The sequence below is a fragment of the Mustelus asterias genome, chromosome 1 (genome assembly GCF_964213995.1).
Source record: "Mustelus asterias chromosome 1, sMusAst1.hap1.1, whole genome shotgun sequence".
Lineage (NCBI taxonomy): Eukaryota > Metazoa > Chordata > Chondrichthyes > Carcharhiniformes > Triakidae > Mustelus > Mustelus asterias.
The window spans coordinates 129,305,058-129,329,852 of record NC_135801.1 but is presented as its reverse complement, the minus strand read 5'-3'; the positions used below and the strand labels follow the sequence as shown (position 1 = coordinate 129,329,852).

The 24,795-nt window shown below is 44.2% G+C and overlaps 1 protein-coding gene across 2 annotated transcripts in view; it reads left to right on the top strand.

Annotated features, from left to right (window-relative positions):
* rab3c (RAB3C, member RAS oncogene family) overlaps positions 1 to 24,795 on the top strand; it is a 192,021-nt gene that overhangs the window by 131,055 nt on the left and 36,171 nt on the right. For both annotated transcript variants that reach the window (XM_078218815.1, XM_078218824.1), the window contains one exon: positions 14,786 to 14,904. In XM_078218815.1, coding sequence (XP_078074941.1) covers positions 14,786 to 14,904 — 119 coding nt within the window. The remainder of the gene's footprint in view (positions 1 to 14,785; positions 14,905 to 24,795) is intronic.

Genomic DNA, 24,795 nt, shown 5'->3' with positions numbered 1-24,795 from the left:
GAGCATGAGTAGGCCATTCGACCATCCATCATGATCATGGCTGATCATCCAATTTGATAGCCTAATCCTCCCTTCCCCCAAAGCCTTTGATCCTCTTCACCCCAAGAGCTATAACTAACTGCTTATTGAAAACATGCAATGTTTTGGCCTCAACTATTTTCCATGGCAGTGAATTCCACAAATTAATCACTCTCTGGGTGAAGAAAATTCTCCTCATCTCAGTCCTGAAAGGTTTACCCCCTATCCTTAAATTCTGACCCCTGGTTCTGGACTCCCCCACCATCAGGAGCACCCTTCTTGCATCTACCCTGTCCAGTCCTGTTCGAATTTCTGTGAGATCCCTCCCTCTTTCTTCTGAACTCCAGCGAATATAACCCTAACCCTGACTCATATGTCAGTCCTGCCATCCCAGGAATCAGCCTGGTAAACCTTCCCTGCATTCCCTCTATAGAATACCCTTCCTCAGGTAAGGAGACCCAAACTGCACACAATATTCCAGGTGTGGCCTCACCAAGGCTCTGTATAATTGCAGCAAGGGAACCCTGCTCCTACACTTGAATCCTCACATTATGAAAGCTAACATGCCATTCTTCTTCCCCGCCTTCTTTACCACCCCCTACATCTGCATGCCTACTTTCTGTGACTGGTGTATGAGGACATCCGGGTCTCATTACACATTCCCCTCTCATAATTTATGGCCATTCAGATAATAATCTGTCTTCCCGTTTTTGCTACCAACGTGGATAGCCTCACATTTATCCACATTATACTGCATCTGTCATTCATTTGTCCACTCACTCAGCTTGTCCAAATCACACTGAAGCATCTTTGCACCCTCCTCACAGCTCACCCTCCCCACCAGCTTTGTGTCACCTGCAAATATGGAGAGATTACATTTAGTTCCCTTATTTAAATCATTAATATGCATTGTGAATAGCTGGAGTTTTAGCACCAATCCCTGTGGTACCCCACTAGTCACTACCTGTCATTCAGGAAAAAAAACATTGATTCCTACTCTTTGTTTCCTGTCTGCCAACCAGTTTTCTCTCCATCTCAATACACTACCCCCAATTCCATGCACTCATTGGATGGACTATGGAGGTGGACAAGACAGATGGCTCGGATAACGGGAGGGGACAGGGTTAGGGTGGGCATGGAGATGGTAACAGGTGTCAGCTCTGAGTGGAAGAAAGGCATGTGAAGGTTGAATATGGTAAGATCCAGGGTAAGGGGCAGGGGAGGTTTAAGGGTGGAGGGAGAGAAATGGTGATATTGAGTGGGTCTGTGGTGATAGGTGGAAGTTGGTGATGACAGGAGAGTGTAGAGGTGGTGGAGTATATCTGAAAAGTTACATGCACCATTTTCTCCAGGCTGTTTTTGACAACACAGTTGCTCTGTACATGTGAAACCTCAAATTGCATGGAGAGTCTTTTGGGTGGGTGGAGTTCAAGGTTAGCACAAGTGGTCCATTAATGGGACACCCTAATAACGCTAAAGCGTCTGGATGTCAAATATGCTCAATTATTTTCTCTCTATGATGAAGCCGCATTGCAGTGAGTTTGTTGCCAACTCATGGGTCTGGTATCATTGAGATCCCAGCAATGTGTGGAGCTGCCATTCATTCTGTGCCACTTATCATCAGCTGTAGTCAGAGACAGTGATTAAGGGAGGGAGGGAGGGAGATGGATGCCTCCATGGGACACAACTGGGGGAGGGACAACCAACTTCAGACTCCAAACCTCTATCCTCCCTGGTGAATGGTCCTGGTTAGTTTTCTATGCTGCCAAGGCAATGGTTTTTTTTATAGAGTTTCAAGGGTACTGGAGCCAAGCAGAATAGTGTCAGAGGGAGATTTCTTGCACATGGTTCTCATCACCTTGGTCAAAGAGCAATGTCTCCATACGCAGTCAAGTATGAACAGGAGGAACACCTATTTCTGGTCCTCCAGGATGTCATTCACGTGGAAGGGGTGGAGTGGAGATGTCGTGTCTAGACAGAGACCAGGTGAAGGGCTTAGCACTTCCCTGCTATCTTTGAGATAAAGAGAAACTTATAAAGGACATTCATTCACACATCCACTGAGGTGTTGATGATGCAGACTGCAGGCAACCCTGCCCTGGTAATGGCTCTCATTCAGATGAGGAGATGGAGGGCCAGTCACTGTTTGTTACAGGGCCTTGAAGAGCAAGGGCCTGAGCAGCAAGAGGCAGCGAGCCCTGTATTTGATCATGAGGCTGGCGACAGGAACCACTGCACCAGTGAACATTGGCCCAACCGTGGGTGTATCGCCAGCTGTGGTATTATTTAGGAATGAGTGAAATGCAATGCTGGACGTACCTTTGTATGTCCTGAGCTGTATTTGCTCACATCTGCAAGCTTCTTCCACGAGGTGCGGCGGCACGGACTCTGGAGAAGTAAAATGGAACACCTGGCCTGCAATGAGTGAATGTCTGTACGGATGCTGTTTAAATATGACGCCTGGATCTTCGACCCCATCCAGTCATGAAATTTGCTGAGCTCTTCCATGATGCATTATTAATGAGTTGAAAAACAAAAGACCGTGCATGTTGACCCACCCTGCCACTGAGCGGGAATCATGCCAGACTTCCTGCCCACTACCGCAGTCTCCAGAAAATTCCACTCAAAGAACCATGATCCCGATACTGAATTTTAAAGTTTTTACTTCTTAAATGACAGTAATCAAGCCTGTTATTAGATGTACTAGCGGATCCCCCATGGTACTAATCACAGTGAACAGAGGTTACACTGCTGCACGCAAATCAATCTCTCTTTTTTTCCAATGAGGCAATGTAGTTTAATTAAAAACAAATGTAAGCAGAAAATGCTGGGAATCAGCATCTCTGACAACAACTGTGGAGATTGTCCACAAATGCCGCCAGACCCGCTGAGTATTTTCAGCATTTCTTTTGTTTTTATTTCAGATTTCCAACTTCCGCAGTATTTTGCCTTTGATTAAAACAAATGATGTTATTCAGACGCAGAGGTGTGTCCATTGAAGCTAGCAAATCAAGGTCAGCAAAATGTCACCAGTACAGCAAAATCTCCATTTATCTGACCTACATAACATTAGCTGAAGTTCAATATAGGCCATGGGCTGAATAATTCAGGGAGCTGATGGCTCCCCGCCCGGCTGCCCATTCCAAACATTTTATGGCATGGGCAGCATATTATCAGGATCAATTGGCTTGATAACAAACTTAATTGACCCTTGATTACCTATTTAAATATAGCAGGCGGGCTGTCGATTTTGAGACCCATCCACCCCCTGTGTTTTTTTTGTTCATTCATGGGATGTGGGCATTGCTGGCTGAGCCGCCAATTATGGCCCATCCCTAAATACCCTTGTGAAGGTGGTGCTGTGCTACCTTCTTGCACCACGGCAGCCCATGTGGTATATGTATGATGGGGGTGAGCCCAGGGCTGGGTGGGAATGTGGCAGGGTGGGCAGCCACCCTATTTTATGTGCCCCCCTGCTGGTAAGATGCCCAATGGGGGGGTCACAGAAAATGCAGCCCCAAAATCTATTTTAACCAACAGATTTTTGTTCACACAGCTTTAAGCATTCATATTTTTCCTTAAAAGTAGTTTTTTTTTCCTTTGTGTTTCAAGATCTAAAATAGAACATGTGAACATAATATAATTTATCATTTGTTTCAAAGACAGCCTGTACCTATTTTAGGAGTTTGCTTTGCTGAGTCTGAAGGTAATAGGTCTAAGTCCCACTTCTGAGACCTTAGCTGCAAATTTGAGTTCCACAGGGCCCATAATCTTGGCACGATGAGTTCTGTTTTGGTGCCCAAATGACATCTGCAACGTGTACACTTCCAGCATGGTGTCTGCATAATATCATCTGGATGAAAGCACTAACATGGTGTTAGAAGCCTGCATCAATTATGCAGAGTAGATAGATCTTGATGCCAGGCAGGGTCTAATTCTGCTTTGACACCAGCACTGCCCCAATGTTCCAGAAAATGCCCTCTGCTAAACACACACAGCACAACATGCATTTAGCTGCATTCTGCACACCTCTTTTGCCAAGTGAATTCTTCAAGTGAGAACCCGATCAAATATTATAGGGGTAAAGTGAAGAGGAAAATCACACTAGCAAAGAGAGAGCATGAGAATAGAATGGCAGTTAACATAAAAGAGAACCCAAAAATCCTCTGCTGGCACGTAAATAACAAATGGGTAGTGTGAGGTGGAGTGAATCCTATTAGAGACAAAGAAGGTGCTTAGCTGCACAGGGCATGACCTGAATATGTAATGAATACTTTGTATCAGTGCTTACTAAGGAAGAGGAATGAGACAATGGGCAGGATTTTCCGGCTGCGCTCGCCCCAAAGGCCGGAAAATCCTGCCCAAGGTCAATGGACCATTGCATGGTCTGTGTCTCGCCTGCTACGATTCCCATGGCGGGCAGGAAGGGAAAAATCCACCCAACATGTTGATAGAAATGGAGGTGGTTGAGGTAATGGAAATGGTAAATATTGAGAGGCAGGAAGTGCTGGAAAGGCTGTCCACACTCAAAGTGGATAAGTTGGCTGGTCCAAACAACTCACATCCCAGGATGCTGAAGGGAGAGGGGTGGAGATCGCAGATGGGTTTACCTTAATCTTTCAATCATCCCTGGATATGGGGGAGGTCATGATGTGGAGATGCTGGCATTGGACTGGGGTAAACACAGTAAGAAGTTTAACAACACCAGGTTAAAGTCCAACAGGTTTATTTGGTAGCAAAAGCCACACAAGCTTTCGGAGCTCCAAGCCCCTTCTTCAGGTGAGTGGGAATTCTGTTCACAAACAGGGCACCTATGTCTTTAGGTGTTGTTAAACTTCTTACTATGGGGGAGGTGCCAGAGAATTGGAGAGTGAAAAATGTAACAGCCTGACTCAATAAAGGTTTTAAGGTCAGTCCCAGTTTTTAGAAACACTCAGAGCACATGCAAAAGTTTGAGTTAATTAAGGATACCAACATGGATTTATAAAAGGAACATCATGCTTAACTGAATTATTTGATTAAATAACAGAAAACGTTGATGAAGGAAGTGTGATGGATGTTGCCTATGTGGATTTTAGAGAATTATTTAACAAAGTACCAGATAAATGGCTGGTTAACAAAATTGTGGCTCATGGGCCAGGATTTTACAGCCCCTCCCATCTGATGGAATATTACGGTCCCGCTGAAGTAAACAGAAATGTAAATGGCTCACCACATCTGCCAGGGGGAGACATACCGTGGCGGGTCTGTTGAATCCTGGAATAGGAGAGTCCATGTCAAACTGGATAAAACTGGCTTAAAGACAGAAAACAGTGAGTGTAGGTAAATGATTTTTCACACTGCAGGATGATTTAGGTAGTGTTCTCTACTTCAGTGTTTTGATATATGTATACCATATAACACCAAGCCATGGAAGGAACTATATGTTTTTTAAGTTTATTTATTAGTATCACAAGTAGGTTTACATTCACACTGCAATGAAGCTACTGTGAAAATCCCCTAGTGGCAAATTCCGGCACCTGTTCGGGTACACTGAGGGAGAATTTAGCACGGCCAATCCACCTAACCAGCACGTCTTTTGGACTATGGGAAGAAACTGGAGCATCCGGAGGAAACCCACGCAGACACAGGGAGAACGTGCAGACTCCGCACAGGCAGTGACCCAAGCCAGGAATTGAACCTGAGTCCCATTGTGAGGCAGCAGTACTCACTGTGCCACCATGCCACCCACAGTTAGATGACCAAAAGCTTGGTCAAAGCGGTAGGTTTTAATGAGTGGCTTAAAGGAGGAAAGCGAGGTGGAGAGGATATTTCAGAGTTTAGTGCCAAGGTAAATGAAGACCAAGGGCCCTATTTTACCATTTTGATTCTGAGTGCTGGGTGGACTTGAAACTGGGTGTGTTGCAGATCCAACTTTTAGACCCGTTGGCAGACACCCCCATACGCACTCTGCCTGCAAAAATATGAGCGATTCCGAATCGTGCTGTAGAAGCCTGTGGGTGGGGCTTAATGCGCCTGAAATCCTGCAGCTCCGATTGGCGCCTCCAACTGCGCATGCGCAGCAAAAAAAACGATAGAAAGCGGCTTCCCTGCCATATTGCTCCCGGGCTGGATAATGCCTCCCCCGGCCCCCACAGATATTGCCCCACCCCCACAACATTACTGACCCCCTTATCCCCCCATCCACCCGCCACTCAGACCGATCGAGACCCCCTCTCCCCCTTCTCCCGACCGATCTCAAGCAGAGTGGCAGTGGACCCCCCCTTCCCCCACTGCCCCCCCCCCCACCCCCCACCAATCTCAGGCAGAGTGACAGCGGACCCCTTCCCCCTCCTCCCCCTCCATGATCTCAAGCAGAGAGCCGTTGGACGCTCAGCACTTACCTCCTCACTAGCTGGAGGACCCGAATCGGACTTTTGTGGAGCATGTCTGACTCGTGCCTAATCTGGATGGGCGAACACGGTGGTAAAGGGGGAGGTGCCGGTAAGGTGGGCATGTAGCCCATTAAGTCAATTTAAATGCTTGCAAATGCATTTAAATGGCCGTTATGCCTATGTTTTAGAAAATAATTTCATTTGGTATCCCTTTTCTTTTAGTGACAGATCGAATGAGTCTGCATTTGCTGTTTCAGAATAGCCACATTGGAGTGTATTTCACCATCCCTCCTGCCGCAGGAATCAGAGCGGGTAAAGGGTGGACCATGGAAAGGTCCATTGACCTCGGGTGGGATTTTCCGGTTTTGGGACCAGCAGGGCTGGAAAATCACGCCCAGCATTCTTCATTTCCACCTTTGTCACAATTTGATGTTTATATTGCGGTGAACTCAAATTATATTTGTGTTCAATCCTGACAAAATTAACTGTAATCAATTTGTATAAGAAGTGTGACGCAGGATGTGTGATGTGATGGACAAGATTCTAGCTGGAGCTTTTAAAAATATAGATGATAAATATTAGCAGATCCTCATTGTGTTGTTCATCGTGAGTCAGCCGCAGGAGTGTGATGCACACACAATACATTCTCAGGGCCGAAATGAGTCAAATCTTGTTCTTATTTTTGCTGGTATTTTAGGGATTGAATTTTGCAACCATCTGTTTTCCCATAAATCAGTGCCGCTGTTACTGGATTCTTTTACTAATTTGTACCGAGTTATTTTTTGTTCAAAGCAGAGGATAAGTTTGAGATGGGTGCATATTTAGGAGTGGTCCTGGTGCTAAACAGAACTTGTGCAGTGTCCTGGACTTTATCAATGTTGCAATGAGGTTTTGCCATTTTGGTAAGATCTGGTGGTTTCTGTAGCACCATTGGTGCCATTGTGGAGAACAAAACCATTTACTCTACTTAATTAGGAATAAATATTTTGATTTGATTTATTACTGTCGCATGTACTGGGATACAGTGAAAAGTATTGTTTCTTGCGCACTATACAGGCAAAACATACCGTTCATAAAGTACATAGGGGAATAGTGCAGAATATAGTGTTGCAGTGACAGGTAGGGTAAAGAGAATGATCAACTTAATATATGATAGGACCATTCAAAAATCTGATGACAGCAGGGAAGAAGCTGTTCTTGAATCTTATATATTATAACTAAATTAAATATTATTAACTATTATAACTTGTGTGATGCACACCTTTTTTCTTACTCAATCACACCCACCCCTTTCCCTCCTCCGCCATCCCCTGCTATAAAGGGAATGGTATTTTACACAGGGAGATCCAATAGAGCTGGGGAAGGGCAGGGTTGTAATCCCGGTACATTCAGAGAAGAAAAATCAAATAAGATGCATTGGTTCATTAAAATAATTGAGCAAAGCAATTCATCTCTGCTTCCTCGCAAAGCACAGCATTTCTGTCTTCTCCTGAACTAAGACTGATGGCTGCTAAATGTTTTTTTTAATAAAAATCAAAGTACTTAACAAATCGAAAGGTTTGTTTGAAATGAGCCCAAACCCAGATTAGAGCTTCCTGAACAGGCATTTAACCACCACTAAATCTGCCATACGCTGTATTTCATTCAGTCAATTATTCTAATTGGCAGGATACTGTATGAGCAGACTGAGAAATCCAAGCTATCTTCATAACAAAATCATAACCGACTTGGGACATTGACAAATCACTCCACCTCCTGCAGCAGCAAGATATCAGTTACTAAAGCAGGGCTTTCCACTGCACTGTAAAGAAACCCAGGAAGTCAGAAATTCAAGCAGTGGCTAATTATAGTCAAATAGTGCTTTTGGACATCTGCCTACGCTGCACTACGGATTGGCCTGCTTATTCTCAGTTATCCGGAACAGCTCTTCCATTGTTAGCCAACACTAGGATACAGAGGTAGCATACACGAGATATTGCACTGGGACGGCCAAGTGAGATAAAAAGGAAATTCATCTCAAAATGTTACTACTTTTGGATCTGAGAAATTTAATTTATAGTAGGGAGTAGGATGGGGCAGATGGGCGGTGGTCGTGGTGGGAAATAAAATATAGAATGGAAACAAAATTCAGAAAGCATTTAAAAATAAGTGTGGAAATTTATTGACGAAATTGCATATTTAGAGCAATGAGTTTATGTAAGAGATTTTCCAGCATATATGTGCATCATCGGTTTTTATCATGAAGAAATAGATTATGGAAAAAGTGTGACACAAATGATGACAGGAACAAATGATGTAGAAAGTAAGTGTAAATACAAGCAGGATTTTCCTGTTGCTGTGAGCGGGGGGGGGGGGGGGGGGGGGGGGGAATCAGTGTGTATTGTTTGTTAATAGCATTTTCACATGAAACCAAGAATATGCTGGTGATCCTGGGAATATAACTAAAGGTCCTCTTTCATTGGAAATTCCTGTTTATAAAACATTGGTGGCAAATTGACACTTGCCATTACTTTGTTTTAATTTTCTGTGGTTGAATTTGTGCACCCTTTATGATAAGGGGCATGAGTGTTGGAAAATAGAATAGTTTAATAGTTTACTCTTTCAGGTACCCTCAGACAAGGGGCGGAATTTTACCGGCATGTCCGTCTGAGGTTCGGACAATCCTGCCTGAGGACAATAGAGAATGCCGTTCTCCAAACCTCGCCCCCACCTGGGATCGGGGCCGGTGTGTCGGTAAAATTCCGGACAAGGTTTTTCTCTTTGCAGCAGGAATTGTAAATTGGTCCATTTCCCAACATTGCAAGCCCATTTCCTGCAGGATAATGCACACCCATGCCATTTTCATGGCATGCTGGTGAGGGTGAGCTACCACCTCCAACAGCAAGGCTGAGGCAGAAACAGAGGCAGGTAGATTCAGAAGTGGGAGGGATGCTGTATGTACAGACTGAGAAATCCAAGCTCAGTGGTTAGCAGTGCTGCTTCACAGTGCCAGGGGCCCGGGTTCAATTCCTGGTTTGGGTCACTGTCTGTGTGGAGTTTGTATGTTTTCCCCGTGTTTGCGTGGGTTTCCTCCGGGTGCTCCGGTTTCCTCCCACAGTCTGAAAGACGTGCTGGTTAGGTGCATTGACCCAAAAGGCCCCGGACTGTGACGACTAGGGGAATTTCACAGTAACTTCATTGCAGTGTTAACGAAACCCTTACTTGTGACTAATAAATAAACTTTGCTTTAAAAGGCCCGTCTCCATTCATTGGGACATTGGCCCAGTTCACTGGATGTGTTTGTGCCCACCTAACACTCACCCCTCACCCACTCCACATGCTCCCTCCATGCTCCCCATATAACCCACACCCCATATCACCTGCATAATCCCCTCTGCCCCTGCCACACCTCCTCAGCCCTATGCTCCCATTCCACCATATAACCCCTCAGCCCCCATGCTGAATCAGCCAGAATATAAAGAACTCATGAGCCCTATAATAACACTGAGAAGACTTGGAGACTTTCATAAAACTATCAAAATAAACAGTCATTGAAAGACCACTTCAGAAAAACCATTATCCTATTAAGAGGCTATAAAACTTTCAAAATAAGTGAATGATTGGTCAAAAACGACCTCAGAAAACTATTATCTTAGGAGTACATAACACTGTCACAATAAATAAACTCATGGCCCATTTGATAGCTATGTTATCATTTATAATAAGCTGAATCCATTAGTGGGTTTGGAGCTCAGTCAAGCATTCATAATGAGATTCCATTGTATGATTATGTCAACTAAACCTCCAGAGCTGATTACATTAAAGCCTTTGAAGTCTTTCAACAAACTAACAATCATAGAGCCAATCCATCTATTAAAGCTTTGAAACAGGGGAACAAATGTTTGAACGATCAATCAGACAGCTCAACCATCTGTTCAAGTTGACAGTCAATAAAAAGATAAAAGCACAGGGGATATTTCCAAGTCAATGACAAATTTCAATATTGTTCAATGCAGAATAGCACTTTATTCCGTGGATAATGTACTCTAATGCATCTGAAGACAGTTCCACTTTCACAATGCTAGTCAATTTAATGGCCACTTACCTTTCCAAAACAAAGCCCTATCATCAATTACTGTATTAGTAACGTATTTAAATCATACAGCATTACATTGACATGTGAAGTTAGCAATTCACTTGAAAGAAAAGTTCTTGACTGCAGAACAGGACTCCCTCATAGTTCACAACATCTGAGTTAGTGTGAACTATATCTCCTTCAGAATCTGGCCCATTCCTGCAATAAAGCTGGTGAAGTTTGGTGTGCTGGATGTGGGTGAATGATCCGCACCCTTATCCCACACTGTTGAAGGCTGCTGGTGGCAGGCATAAAGGTGAGAATCCCAGAACCAGGTCCCACCTGTCATTTTGAAAGCCCACCTGATGCAGATTGGCCCCACATAGGGATGGAAAAATCCGACCCCTAGTCTCAACATCCACCATTCCCAGGTCAAACACAGACATTTTGCATTACATACACCAGCTTATCATTATAATCTTGTTGGCCTAGTTCAAGACAGTATTTCTGCCTTGGACTATAGTACACTAACAAGGAACTACTTTGAAACAGCCATATACATCTCTTGTAAGAGTATCAGAGACACCCAGCGACAGACTGGGCTAGATTACAATTCCAGTGAAAGGCTGCTGTTGATGGTCTGTGGTATTGAGGCTCCTATATGCATGGCTGTTATCATTGAGATCTTCCATTTCAAAGATAAACTTACCTGCGCAACATTTATCTGATAGTTAAGCTGGCAAAATTGGATATCCCCCAAAATGGACAAGGGATCGTGATTGACCAGTGTTCATTCTTTCCAATATAAACTTCCAGCTGCCTGGTCATTTACATGTTTGTAGTGTGCAGCCAGCATTAAGTGTGCTATTGAGTAGCTACATGCTGAGCAGGGGGTGCCAAATCATCAGAGGCTCGGTGAGTTCAAACAAGCCAGCACTACTGAAAGCCATTTTGCATCTCTTAAATGGGGTGATGCATTTTGACTGGATGTCTTTATAAAAGTGAGTTTCACCTGGAAAACACATAAAAGTGGTACAGCAGGGCATAGCTCAGGCTACATGGTTTTCTGACATACCACTGAAAGCCTTGCGGAGAGAAATTGGACAAGAGGACAGAGGTTCTCTATCCATGGGAAACCAGAAAATGATCTAGGCAGACATGGAAAGACAATGGGAGACAATAGCAATCACGGTCAATGCTAAAACTGCACCGAGGAGAATCTGAATGTAATGCTGCAAGAAATTCAATGACCTCACACAAGTAGTCAAGATCAGTGAATGCATCAACAAAAGTCTTATTCCAGTAACTGAATCACTAGTTTCACAAATTGCTGAATTAACCACACTCTCTTCACTCACTCATCGACAATCCCTACTGATCACAATTTATACCTAAATTTCCTAGCTTCACCCCCACCCTCACATACTTCAAACTACTGCAAGCCTCACACCCACATCTCAGAGCTTGTACACATTGTCAGCTGTTCAGTCATGACAGGTACATTAGCTAAATAGACAGCACCACCCTCACTGACATACATCCCTATCTCTTGTGGAACTAAGTGGCATATAGCTGCAGGCAGCATCAGCTAACTGACATCGCTATTTATCTTTAGCTCCATGGATGAGGTGATGCATGTCGACATTGGAGTGGTCACAACTGAGGCTGTGGACAACGGTGTGGCTGAAATCAGAAGATGAATAGGATGGGAATGGACCGATATGATCCTCGGAAGACTACAGGGTTTTAGTTAATTCGGGCAGCATGGTCGGTGCAGGCCTTGTGGGCTGAAGGGCCTGTTCCTGTGCTGTAATTTTCTTTGTTCTTTGTTCTGACACTGCTCATCCCTAATCTTCCTTCTGACATCCCGCTTCCCCATCATCCCCCGATCTCTTCTAAAATGCAAGCTATAGGTGCTGAAACTTCTCACCTTCCACCGTCTCCATTGACCACAACCATCTACCCATCTACCCTACGGGTGGCACGGTAGCACAGTGGTTAGCACTGCTGCTTCATAGCTCCAGGGACCTGGGTTCGATTCCCGGCTTGGGTCACTGTCTGTGTGGAGTTTGCAAATTCTCCTCGTGTCTGCGTGGATTTCCTCCGGGTGCTCCGGTTTCCTCCCACAGTCCAAAGATGTGCGGGTTAGGTTGATTGGCCATGCTAAAATTGCCCTTAGCGTCCTGAGATGTGTAGGTTAGAGGGATTAGTGGGTGGATATGGGGGTAGGGCCTGGGTGGGACTGTGGTCGGTGCAGACTCGATGGGCTGAATGGCCTCTTTCTGTACTGTAGGGTTTCTATGATTCTTCTATGATTCTTGTGCCTTTCTCCTTTCACACATCTGGCCTGGCAATGATGCAGGAACATGAAGATTAAGAGGAGCAAGACACTGGTGGTGAACAAAACACTATTGCTTGATCTCACGTGGATGGTGCAAATGCATGTACTTTAGAGGGTAGCTTAGAGGTGGGATCTGCATATGGTGAAACACTGGGCATATAGCCAGGGCAGGAAAAAAGGGTAGCACCAATGCAAGCTCATGAGTTCTGCTGCAGAGGGCTCAGTAAGGATGAAGGAAAAAGGCTGATGGATATTCACACACTAATGAATTAGCAGGCTTGCCAGATATCCTGGGGTCTCTGTCACAGTGCATGAAGGAGTCCGACACCATCCTTTCACACAGCTATGTGCAGATTTGAAGCCTTTTATCTTTTTCCAGGGTGGATCAGGTGTGGAATTCCATTACCACAATGGTCTACTTGATGATATTTTGTGTGACAGCTTGATTTATGTTATATACCGGCTGTGCACCAGAGTTATGAGCCAGGTGATCCATAGAAAGACCTTGTTGCTCAGCAGCCTGGTTTCTCAATGTGATTCAAATGCTGATCTTGCAGCAGACAGTCATAGAACAAAGACATTGCGACTGCTGTCAGGATACCAGACATTGACCTGAAATATGCGCTGGGTATGGTTGCACATCATCTGGACATTGAAGGTAACGAAGCCTTTCCAGGTGAATTTACATGCAGCACCTGCAGAGTGATGTGTTTGCAGTCTATGGCATCCTGCATCATTGGGAAGCCTACTATCCTGGCAATGCACCCCCACTTTGCTCTGAGACTGTAGCCTCACCTGCAAAAGGTGGCAAATGTCAGCGAGCATTTTCTAAAGGAAATATATACATCACACACTCCATTAAGACTGAGCTTGAGGTAAGAGAACTGCCCCCTGAAGATACTTGGTGCATACGGTCTCCTACTGAGTGCCCATTTCCTCTCCTTCCTCCTCCACCCTCCTCCAGCAACTTGCCCATCTCTGTGTCGCCACGAGAACCAAAGTCTTCACAACGAGCCACGATTCTCCCTGTAGATTTCAGCAGCTTTAATTAGCACTACAAAAACACTAAACACTCCCACAGCCAGCAGAAACCAATCAGCATCTAAACTGAATGTAATCGTTGATCCTTAAATTGCTCTGGTATGGGTTGGGAGGCAAAGTCCTTTCTGCTGCTGAACAAGAGAGGGCGTTAGCTGGAATGTTGAGGTTAACTCGTCATTCCACTCTGACTGACATCAGTACACACTCCCAGCACTCATGTTAATCACCCTACCCAAAATGGTGGCACAGTGGTTAGCACTGCTGCCTCACAGCCCCAGGGACCCGGGTTCGATTCCAGCCTTGGGTGACTGTCTGTGTGGAGTTTGCACGTTCTCCCCTTGTCTGCCTGGGTTTCCTCCGGGTGCTCCAGATTCCTCCCACAGTCCAAAGATGTGTGGGTTAGGTTGTTTGGCCATGCTAAATTGCCCCTTAGTGTCAGGGCGATGAGCAGGATAAATAAGTGGGCTTGCGGGGTTAGGGGCTGGGTGGGATTGTTGTCAGTGCAGGCCTGATGAGCTGAATGGCTCCTCCTGCACTGTAGGGATTCTATGATTCTATCAGTCTATGACACCCAGTCTGACCTACACCATAACTGTGCACTTGTGGAGAGGACACCATTTTGGACCCAAAACTACACCCATAGTGATGGAAATATGGGCACTAAGCAACTGAATCTGGCAGCCAGGATCTTTAAATAACGACTAAATCAGCTTTGCCATATTTAGCTTTCTTCCAGTGACAGCTTTTGCCAACTTTACATGAAGAATAAATTCTAATTTGCTAGCTATGCCAACACAAACCCGTATATTCCAAATTATCCAGACCTAAAATAATTCAGAATGCTGCGAATCTGCTGTAGTTGTGTTGGAGTCATGTTTATAAAAGATCTTCGATTTGAAAAAAAAATTGAACAGGTGCTTTTGAACATTCATATTGATTTTGTTTTGCTCTATGTAGGATACAGCTGGACAAGAACGTTATAGGACAATCACCACAGCTTATTACCGTGGTGCCATGGGCTTTATCCTAATGTACGACATCACAAATGAAGAATCCTTCAACGCGGTGCAGGACTGGTGAGTGTAAAGAAAGGTTTCTGTGCTACACCATTTCAGCAACTGTGGGTTGGATTTTCCAGTTGGTGCCAGAACCCTGACGCCAGGCATACTGGAACTCCTGAGCCCACCCACGTCCTCAACTGCCAGTCAGTGCAACCTTCCAGGAGTCTGGTTTTCTTATTAGCCACCTCCACGTTCGCTATCGTAATAAGAACTGTGGGCAGGTCCAATCAGAGGGCCTGTAGTGATGTCAAGCCAGCAGCCCTGCCTTGGAAGTATCCTTGGCTGTCTGCATGGGAGAATTAAAGAGAACTGAAGCTGTTTCGGTCATCAGGTTGGAGGGGCATCCTCTTTCCTGAGCTGTTCATGGATGGGCCTGCAGCCTTTCTTCCACCCGTTCCCTCATTGAGGCATGGAACCGCTGAATCCAGTGGTCTCCTGGCCTACCAGTGGGAGGCCTGTTTAATTGAGCAGGCTGGCTCCACTCAGATGGGGCCTGAATTGTACCAACTGGTTGCCTGCCTCCATGGAGTGGGGAGCCAAACCACTTTCCAACCCCCTCCTGTGAAAGTCCCCCAGAGATGGAAGTGCAGTTCCCCAACAGCCCCAGCCTAAAACCCCATCTTCATAGTGCTGGAAAATTCATTCCTGTACATTTGAAATGTCGTTTCAGCAAATGTTGATATCATATGTGCTAATAAACTCATAGCTTTCCCATGACGTTTCACTTGATAATTATGGTTTCCTAATCTCTTACTCTCACGTGATTTTGGAGACCTATTTTTATCTCCCTTTCTGGGAAGAAGCCAACTGAGGCTACAAGCTCAATTTTCAGTGGGATTGTGGTGGACCTCAGTTGTGCCTTTGTCCTATATGGACCACCGTTGTGTGTGTTTGTCATACCTGGACACACCCCCTTCCAGTCTGGTTCCTCCCCTCGGCACCTAGTATAAAGGTGGCTGTCTCCTCCTCCTTGTTCAGTCCAGCTCGGTTATTTGTTGGGATCTGCTCCTGATTCTGTTGTGAATAAAAGCCTACACTTGCATTGGCACACCGGTAGTCTTTCGCCTTATTGATAGCGCATCAGGGATCTGTGGTGAATATGTGACTGTGACCTCAAAAGGCTTCCTTCCCATCCCCATTCCGAACCTCACACTTTTATTGGCCCTGATTTTACTGCCTTGGCCGCCCGAAATCGGGGCGGGCGAGGCTCAGAGAGCGGCATTCCCCGTTGGCCTTGGGCTCGATTTTACGAGCCTTGGGCGGTCGTGCCAGTAAAATCCAGGGCCATTGTGTCACCTATGTCTTGTTTTCTGACTATCCATTCCTTTTCCTACCACTTCCCCAATCCCATCACATCCTCTGCAGAACCCTATCGCTGCCTCTATCCTTGCTGTCTGGACTATCTGTGTATGTACTTTCTCAGCCACTTGTTCCACTAACCCTCATCTCCCTCACTCGCCCTCCTTCAATTATCCTTTTGATTTCATCAGTGTAAGATACAATGGTAATGTAATCAGTACAGTCTATTATATTTGTTCTTTAGCTTTTGTGCATAATGATTTTGAAAAATAATTGGCCAGAATCTTCTAGCTTTGGTGTTTGAAGCAGGATTTTTCATGGTGGCAGCATCCAGATCAAAAACCTTTCACCTCACAAGACTGCAGAAATACTGAGAAAATAGGCACCTACAACAGATTCTGAACTGGAACAAACCCCCAACTCAAGATACAGGCAGGAAAAACTTCACCAGAAAGAGAAAACTCCAAAGAAAGAAGAGCCTGGAGGCAAACAGGCTGAAATTTTATTCAAGTATAAGACTCCATTGAATTTCTCTTAGAAGTCAGGTGTCAGCAAGTAGAGCTTACATAGAACATAGAACATTACAGCGCAGTACAGGCCCTTCAGCCCTCGATGTTGCGCCGACCAGTGAAACCAATCGAAAGCCCATCTAACCTACACTATTCCAATATCATCCATCTGTTTATCCAATGACCATTTAAATGCCCTTAATGTTGGCGAGTCCACTGCTGCTGCAGGCAGGACATTCCATGCCGTTACTACTCTCTGAGTGAAGAACCTACCTCTGACATCTGTCCTATACCTATCACCCCTCAATTTAAAGCTATGTCCCCTCGTGCTAGCCATCACCATCCGAGGAAAAAGGCTCTCACTATCCACCCTATCTAATCCTCTGATCATCTTGTATGCCTCTATTAAGTCACCTCTTAACCTTCTTCTCTCTAACGAAAACAACCTCAAGTGCCTCAGCCTTTCCTCATAAGACCTTCCCACCATACCAGGCAACATCCTAGTAAATCTCCTCTGCACCCTTTCCAATGCTTCCACATCCTTCCTATAATGCGGTGACCAGAACTGTACACAATACTCCAAGTGCAGCCGTACCAGAGTTTTGTACAGCTGCAACATGACCTCCTGGCTCCGAAACTCAATCCCTCTACCAATAAAAGCTAACACTCCATACACCTTCTAAACAACCCTATCAACCTGAGTGCCAACTTTCAGGGATCTATGCACATGGACACCGAGATCTCTCTGTTCACCCACACTACCAAGTATCTTACCATTAGCCCAGTACTCTGTAATCCTGTTACTCCTTCCAAAGTGAATCACCTCACACTTTTTCGCATTGAACTCCATTTGCCACCTCTCAGCCCAGCTTATCTATGTCCCTCTGTAACCTGCAACAACCTTCCACATTGTCCACAACTCCACCGACTTTAGTGTCATCCGCAAATTTACTAACCCATCCTTCTACGCCCTCAGCCAGGTCATTTATAAAACTGACAAACAGCAGTGGCCCCAAAACATATCCTTGCGGTACACCACTAGTAACTGAACTCCAGGATGAACATTTCCCATCAACCACCATCCTCTGTCTTCTTACAGCTAGCCAATTCCTGATCCAATCCGCTAAATCACCCTCAATCCCATGCCTCCGTATCTTCTGCAATAGCTTACCGTGGGGAACCTTATCAAACGCTTTACTGAAATCCATATACATCTCATCAACTGCTTTACCCTCATCCACCTCTTTGGTCACCTTCTGAAAGAACTCAATAAGGTTTGTGAGGCACGACCTACCCTTCACAAAACCGTGTTGACTATCCCTAATAGTCAACAGCCTGCAAAGATGAGATAAGTGCCAGAATTTTACCGCCTCGCCCGCCTGAGGCTCATAAGATCCGACCTGAGGCCAAAGGAGAATCTCATTCTGCGAGCCTCGGCCGCTCCGATTCTGGGGCGGTCATGCCGGTAAAATTCTGGTCAAAATGTCTAAAACTCCAGGCCAACGAGTCCTGAGTAACCCTTCATTCATTCAGTCAGAACCATCTAATGAGAGGTTTTGTAACATTTTGTTGGGATGATGTTGTTATTCTGTATAGGTAAAGAATGCTGTGTGGGTGTATGTCCAGAGTGAATTAAACCAGGGGGAATGTTACTAGAGAAAGGTTGTCTGTGAGATCTAAAAGATGAAAGATTAAAGATGTTAGGTTGATGCATTTGTATGAAAGGTTATGGTGAGTTTGAGTTACGAGTAAATTTGTTGTTTGCATAGTGAGATAAGTGGGAAACTTGATTTTACAGCTGTTGAATTTCAGAAGAGAGATCAGAGGTGAAGGATCGTACAAATATTCCATGAGGAAAAAGAGGAATATATGTAAAATTTTATTAATCGGAAAGTAGAGGCAAAATAGAAAACATGGAAGATTTTATATTTGGAGGAGTTGACTTCACAGAGGTGTTTGTCGACAATGCAATCTGAGGTGAAAGGAAAAAAGATATTTAAAGAGTTCTAGTGAATGTGGGGAAAGCTCTGAAGACCAGTTCGTTTTGTGTGTGAGCTTCTGTGAAAGTTTTGAATTTGAGGCAGCCAACCAATGCTAAGACAGAAGTGTCCTTGTATTCGAAAAACAGTTTTGCCGGAGTTTCCTGGCCATTCATACCAGCGGATTCTTCCAGTCCTGCCAATGAATGCAGCAAGTGGTGCATTCAACAGGAAACTGCATTGATACCGGTGGGACCAGAAGATCCCCCTGCCATTTTGCGACGGGTTGCATGGAAAGTCTCAGCCTTTGTTTCTGAACCTCCTTTTAGAATTCCACATCAGAGTGGAAGTTTCTGAGAAGTCATGCGATATAACTTTATTAACGAGACAACAATTCCCTGACTTAGGTAATATTACTGGATTTTTATGGTTAAAATCTATAAGGGGGTTGTTGCCAAGAATGTAGTTTACTTGTGTATTTTTAACGTACAGGGTTTTTTGTGGGTTGTCCTGTAAGATTGTTTTAACTGTATGACTTTAATCTTATGTGCTTAAGTTTTATTTTTTTCTTAATTAATTTTTTAATTTTTTAATTTTTTAAATTTGAACAACGTTCCTGGAGTTCTATGCTTTTGGGGTCAGTAGCAACTCCTCATTTTTAAATTAAAATAATGATCAGTGAGACAGGCCTCACTTTGAGGCCTGCCTTGCTCATCAATAACATCTGCTGTGATCATAACAAGCGGCATTTGAAAGAAACCAATGGCGAATTCCGATTCCTGACTTCGAGACTCAACACATGGCTGCCGAATTCAGCAAAGAGGAAAAAGTGATAATTTTGTCTTCTTCGGATATTTTGCAACCATCTGATTTCCTAAATAACAAGCCTGTGGTTCTTTTCTACACATCTCAGTTTATAACACTATACCACTGATTAAATTAAGTTGGCAGCCATCTAACCCATGCAGCCATGGCAGACCCTTCTACAAGCAGAAGGCACCCACACCATTTTACCCACCAAGACCTGACAAGCACGGGAAGATCCATTGTTTGGCAATGAACAGCGACACTGTTCATTAAGACAAGCTGTTAATATACTCAAGGCTATGAAGGCTACTTCCTGGTGTCTGAAGCAGGCTTCTTCCTTACTCACTGCTTGTTCTTTGCTAAAAATATTGGGAGGAGGGGAGGGAAGTTAATAGATATGACATGGAGAGTAAATTGGAAGAGAAGGAATGTGTGCAACTGAGATGAACTAAAATGAAATGAGTGAATCAGGTAGGGAATAATAAAACAGAAATGGGTCCATAGTTCAAAGAACAAAATGAACAAACTGGGCTGGCACCAGTTGAATGATAAATCCATCATGAACATTGAGATACTGCGAGCAGTGAATTCAAAAATGTCCTCGGAAATCCTAAAATAGATGTTTCTGATACTCAAATCTTCGTAAAGGCTAGCCAGTGCTTTTCATGTATGGATGCACGGGCACATGGCCCAAGGAGGTTGTCAGAAGCAAAACCTTACATTGAAGAGGGATAATCTGGCCCTCTGCCTTGGTTTGCTGGTTCTTGGCCCTGAGTTTTCTCTTGGATTTTGTAATATCTATGCAATGTTCTGAACACAGAGCCAAGTAAAAGTGCACCAGCAGCATGCATTACTTTAATTAATATAATGAAAATACTGGGTCTTGTTTCAGTATTCAGTAACCTAAGCAATAAATTAACATATTAATAGTTGTAAATCAGACTGGTTATCAGTACTTATAAGAAATAAGTGACTTGTATCGCTGTGCAATAACCACCAGACCCATCTCAATAACAATAAAATTAGTTATTCAGTGCTGCCAATAAGTCATGGATGTTTCAGAATGAATTATATGGGCACTTTAAAAATCAGCCATTACAATTTCAGCTCCTAACGGGATCACAGCATGTTGAAGAGAAATAGAACATAGAACATATTACAGTACAGCACAGGGACGGGCCCTTCGGCCCATGATGTTGTACTGAACATGATGCCAAATTAAACTAATCCCCTCTGCCTAACCTTGGTCCATATCCCTCTATTTCTTGCATATTCACATGTTTACCTTGGTTTTTTAAAAGTTTATTTATTAGTGTCACTAGAAGGCCTACATTAACACTGCAATGAGGTTACTGTGAAAATCCCCTCGTCGCCACAGTCCGGCGCCTGTTCAGCTCCACTGAGGGAGAATTTAGCATGGCCAATGCACCTAACCAGCACGTCTTTTGCACTGGGGGAAGAAACTGGAGCACACAGAGGAAACCCACGCAGACACGAGGAGAACGTGCAGACTTCGCACAGACAGTGACCCAAGCTGGTAATCGAACCCGGGTCCCTGGCGCTGTGTGGCAGCAGCGCTAACCACTCTGCCATCATGCTCTAAAGCTCCCTTAAACATCCCTATCACATCTGCCTGCACCACCACCCCTGGCAGCACGTTCCAGACATCTATCACTCTCTGTGTAAAAAACTTTCCCCTCACATCTCCTTTGAACTTTCCCCCTCTCACCTTAAGTGCATGCCTCCTAGTATTAGATATTTCAACTCTGGGAAAATGATTCTGACTGTTAACCCTATCTATACCTTTCATAATTTTATAGACTGTATCAGGTCTCCCCTCAGCCTCCACCACTACAAAGAAAACAACCCTAGTTTGTCCAGCCTCCCCACATCACCCAGACCCTCTAATCTAGGCAGCATCCTGGTAAATCTCTTCTGCACCCTCTCCAAAACGTCCACATCCTTCCTGTAATGTGGTGACCAAAATTGAATGCAATATTCTAAGTGCGGCCTAACCAAAATTTTACAAAGCTGCATCATGTCATCCTGGCTCTTGTACTGAATGCCCCAACTAATAAAGGCAAGCATGCCATACACCTTCTTTACCACCCTCTCACTTTCAGAGAACTATGGACTTGAGCCTCAAGATCTCTTGGTACATCAATGTTATTCAGGGTCCTGCCATTAACTGCATACTTACTCTTAACATTTGATCTCCCAAAGTGCAGCACCTCACACTTGCCTGGATTAAACTCTATCTGCCATTTCTCCGCCCATATCTGCAAAAGACTTTTCTCCTTTGATAACCTTCGACACTATCCACCTCTCCACCTATCTTTTTGTTGTCTGCAAAGTTACAAACCCATCCATCTACGTTTTCATCCAAGTCATTTATATATATCACAAACAGCAGAGGTCCCAGTATGGATCCCTGTGGAACACCACTTGTTATGGACCTCAAGCCAGAAAACCCTTTCACCACTACTCTCTGACTTCTCTGAATTTTGAATCCAAGCAGCCAAGTCACCATGGATCACATGAATCCTGAGGAAGAGATGAACTGGAGCTTTCAAACACAAGAGAAGAGGGCTCAGAGCACAGAGGGGGGTTCAGGGACTCAGCCAAGATGCACTTCATCGCAAACAAACACAACTTAAATAAAATTCCTTAAGATCCTCATACTCAGATATCAAATACTCAGATATTTGTTAAACTGTTTATTTAAATGAAATAACTGCAATTGTTTCATTTATTTCATGTAATCTGATTCTTGGTCACTTATCCAAAAGAAAGCAGAGAATCGAGGATACCTTTTTTTTGCTTATTTCTCATTCTATTACACAGTCATTTGTTTAAGAAATAAACTCTTGAATAAAATAGTATTGAGATGGAATATGAAGTAAAGATAGGTTTTCCCAAAAATGCAATAAGTTAGCGATATAGACTAGGTATGTCAAGGGTGATGGGAGAATGAAGCTAGTACAGGGAAGACAATCTATGGGGGCAATCTTCCCAAAAATATTCTAAGTGCCGAACCAGTGTGAAAATGTGAGGGAACCGCACCCATTTTTTGGGCGAGCTTCCAGACGCAATCGTACAGTACTTAGAAAAAGAAATTAGGCTTCTCACCAGTTGGGGGAGTAGGTGGAGCCTATTCATGCTGGGAAGCTGGCCGCTGAGCTGTAGGGGTGCATTTGCACAGGCACCTCAATCTCCCAGTGCACTGTATACACAGTATACACAGTATGCTGGAAGATCTGCTACCCCCCACCAACCTCCCCCCCAGATATTGCCACCCACAACTTGTTTGAATAGGCTCAACGGGCTGAATTGCCTGCTCCTGCTCCTATGTCCATTACAATTCCTCTGCATCACTTGCCAAAAACCTTAAATCTATCCCACTAATCCTTTCACCATCAGCTAATTCCTTGTCTATCTTATCGAAGGAAGCCTGACATAATCTTATACACTTCTATCGAATCTCCCCTCAGTTACCTTTGCTCCAAGGAGAACAACCTCCGCCCCCCCCCCCCAGCTTATCCAGCCTAACCTTGTAGTTAAAATCCCCCTTCTGTGGGAACATTCTGTAAATCTCCTCTGCACCATCTCAGGGACCCTCACATCCTTCCTAAAATGTGGTGACCAGCACTGGCCACAATAATCTAGTTGTGGCCTAACCAGAGCTTTATGATTCAGTATAATTTCTCTGCTTTTGTACTCAATACATTTATTAATGAAGCCCGCGACCCCATATGCTTTGTTAACCGCTCTTAATATTTCCTGCTGTTTTCAAAGATCTAGGCATATGAACCTTTGGACTCTCTGTCCCTGCACACAATTTAGAACTGTGCCACATTAAGTCTATATTGCCTTTCCCTATCCCTTCTGCCAAAAGGTATCACCTGACACTTCGCTGTATCAAATTCCAGTTGCCACTGGCTGCCCATTCTGCCAGCCTATCCCGGTCGCAGTCGATTGGATCACCTTCACTGTTTGCCACATCAAAGTCTGCTACCATTGGCCAAGTTTGACATTTCACTCTGATTTCCAATATCCAAGTCATTTATATATATCAAAAAAAAGAAATGGTCCATTTCTTTGGACCATTGGAGAACACCACCACAATTTTGGTAACCAGCCTTTCATGTGGCATTTTATTAAATGTTTCTGTAAAATCCATACAGACAACATCCACTACATTCCATTCATCAATCGTCTCTGTTACTTCATCAAAATATCAGTCAAGTTAGTCAAGTGTGTTCTGCCTTTTACAAATCTGCGCTGGTTCTCTTAATCAAATCCAAACCTCTCGAAGTGCCTGTGATTTTTTTTCCATGATCATTGTTTTTAAATACTTACCCACTACTGATATTAAACTGACCCATAGCTACTATGAATGTCCTTACACTCTTTATTGAATGTGTGTATCATATTTGCCACTCAACAATCCTCAGGTACCTCACTTGTTGCCAAGGAAGATGAGAAGATTTTGGCAAGTCCTATTGCTATCTCCACCTCCATTTCCTTCAGCAACAGGGAATGCAAGCCAACCAGACCAGGTGACTTATCAACTCTAAGTATAGCCAGCCTTTCCAGTAGCTCTCGCCTCTCAAGTTTCGTCCCATCTATTACAATCTCCAATATGTTGTCAGATTCACTTTCCTTAGTAGACACCGATACAACATACTCATTAAGCATTATCATCTTGACCTGTACCTCTAGGAATATATCACCCTCTTTGTCCCAAGTAGTCCCACGCCACCTCTTACTACTTGCTTACTGTTTACATGCTCGTAGAAGATTTTAGGTTGCTTTTTATGTTGGCTGCCACACTCTCTCTTTGTCAGTCTTATTTTCCACTTCATTGTCCTCTCAACCTATTATATTTGACTTGGTTTTGCCAGAAGAATTAACTTGACGTGCATCATACACCCTCTTTGATAATTTACTCAGTTTCTCTCGCTAGAATTCTATCGCCCCGCCCGCCACGGAATCGGAGCGGGGGAGGGGTGGACAACGGGAATGTCCGTTGACCTCGGGCGGGAATTTTCAGTCTTGCTCGAGCGAGGCCATAAAATCCCACCCTCTATCTCCTTTGCCATTCAAGGGACCCTGGCTTTGATTCCCCTAACCTTTGCCCTTATCTGAATGTACCGAACCTCTACTGGAAGCATCACCTCCTTGAAGATCAGTCATTGTTCCCTTACAGTTTTTCCAATCTTTGGTTCCATTTTAGCCTGGCTAGATCCCTTCTTATCCTATTGACATTACCCCTCTTCCAATTTAGACATTTTACTTTGGATTGTTCCTTG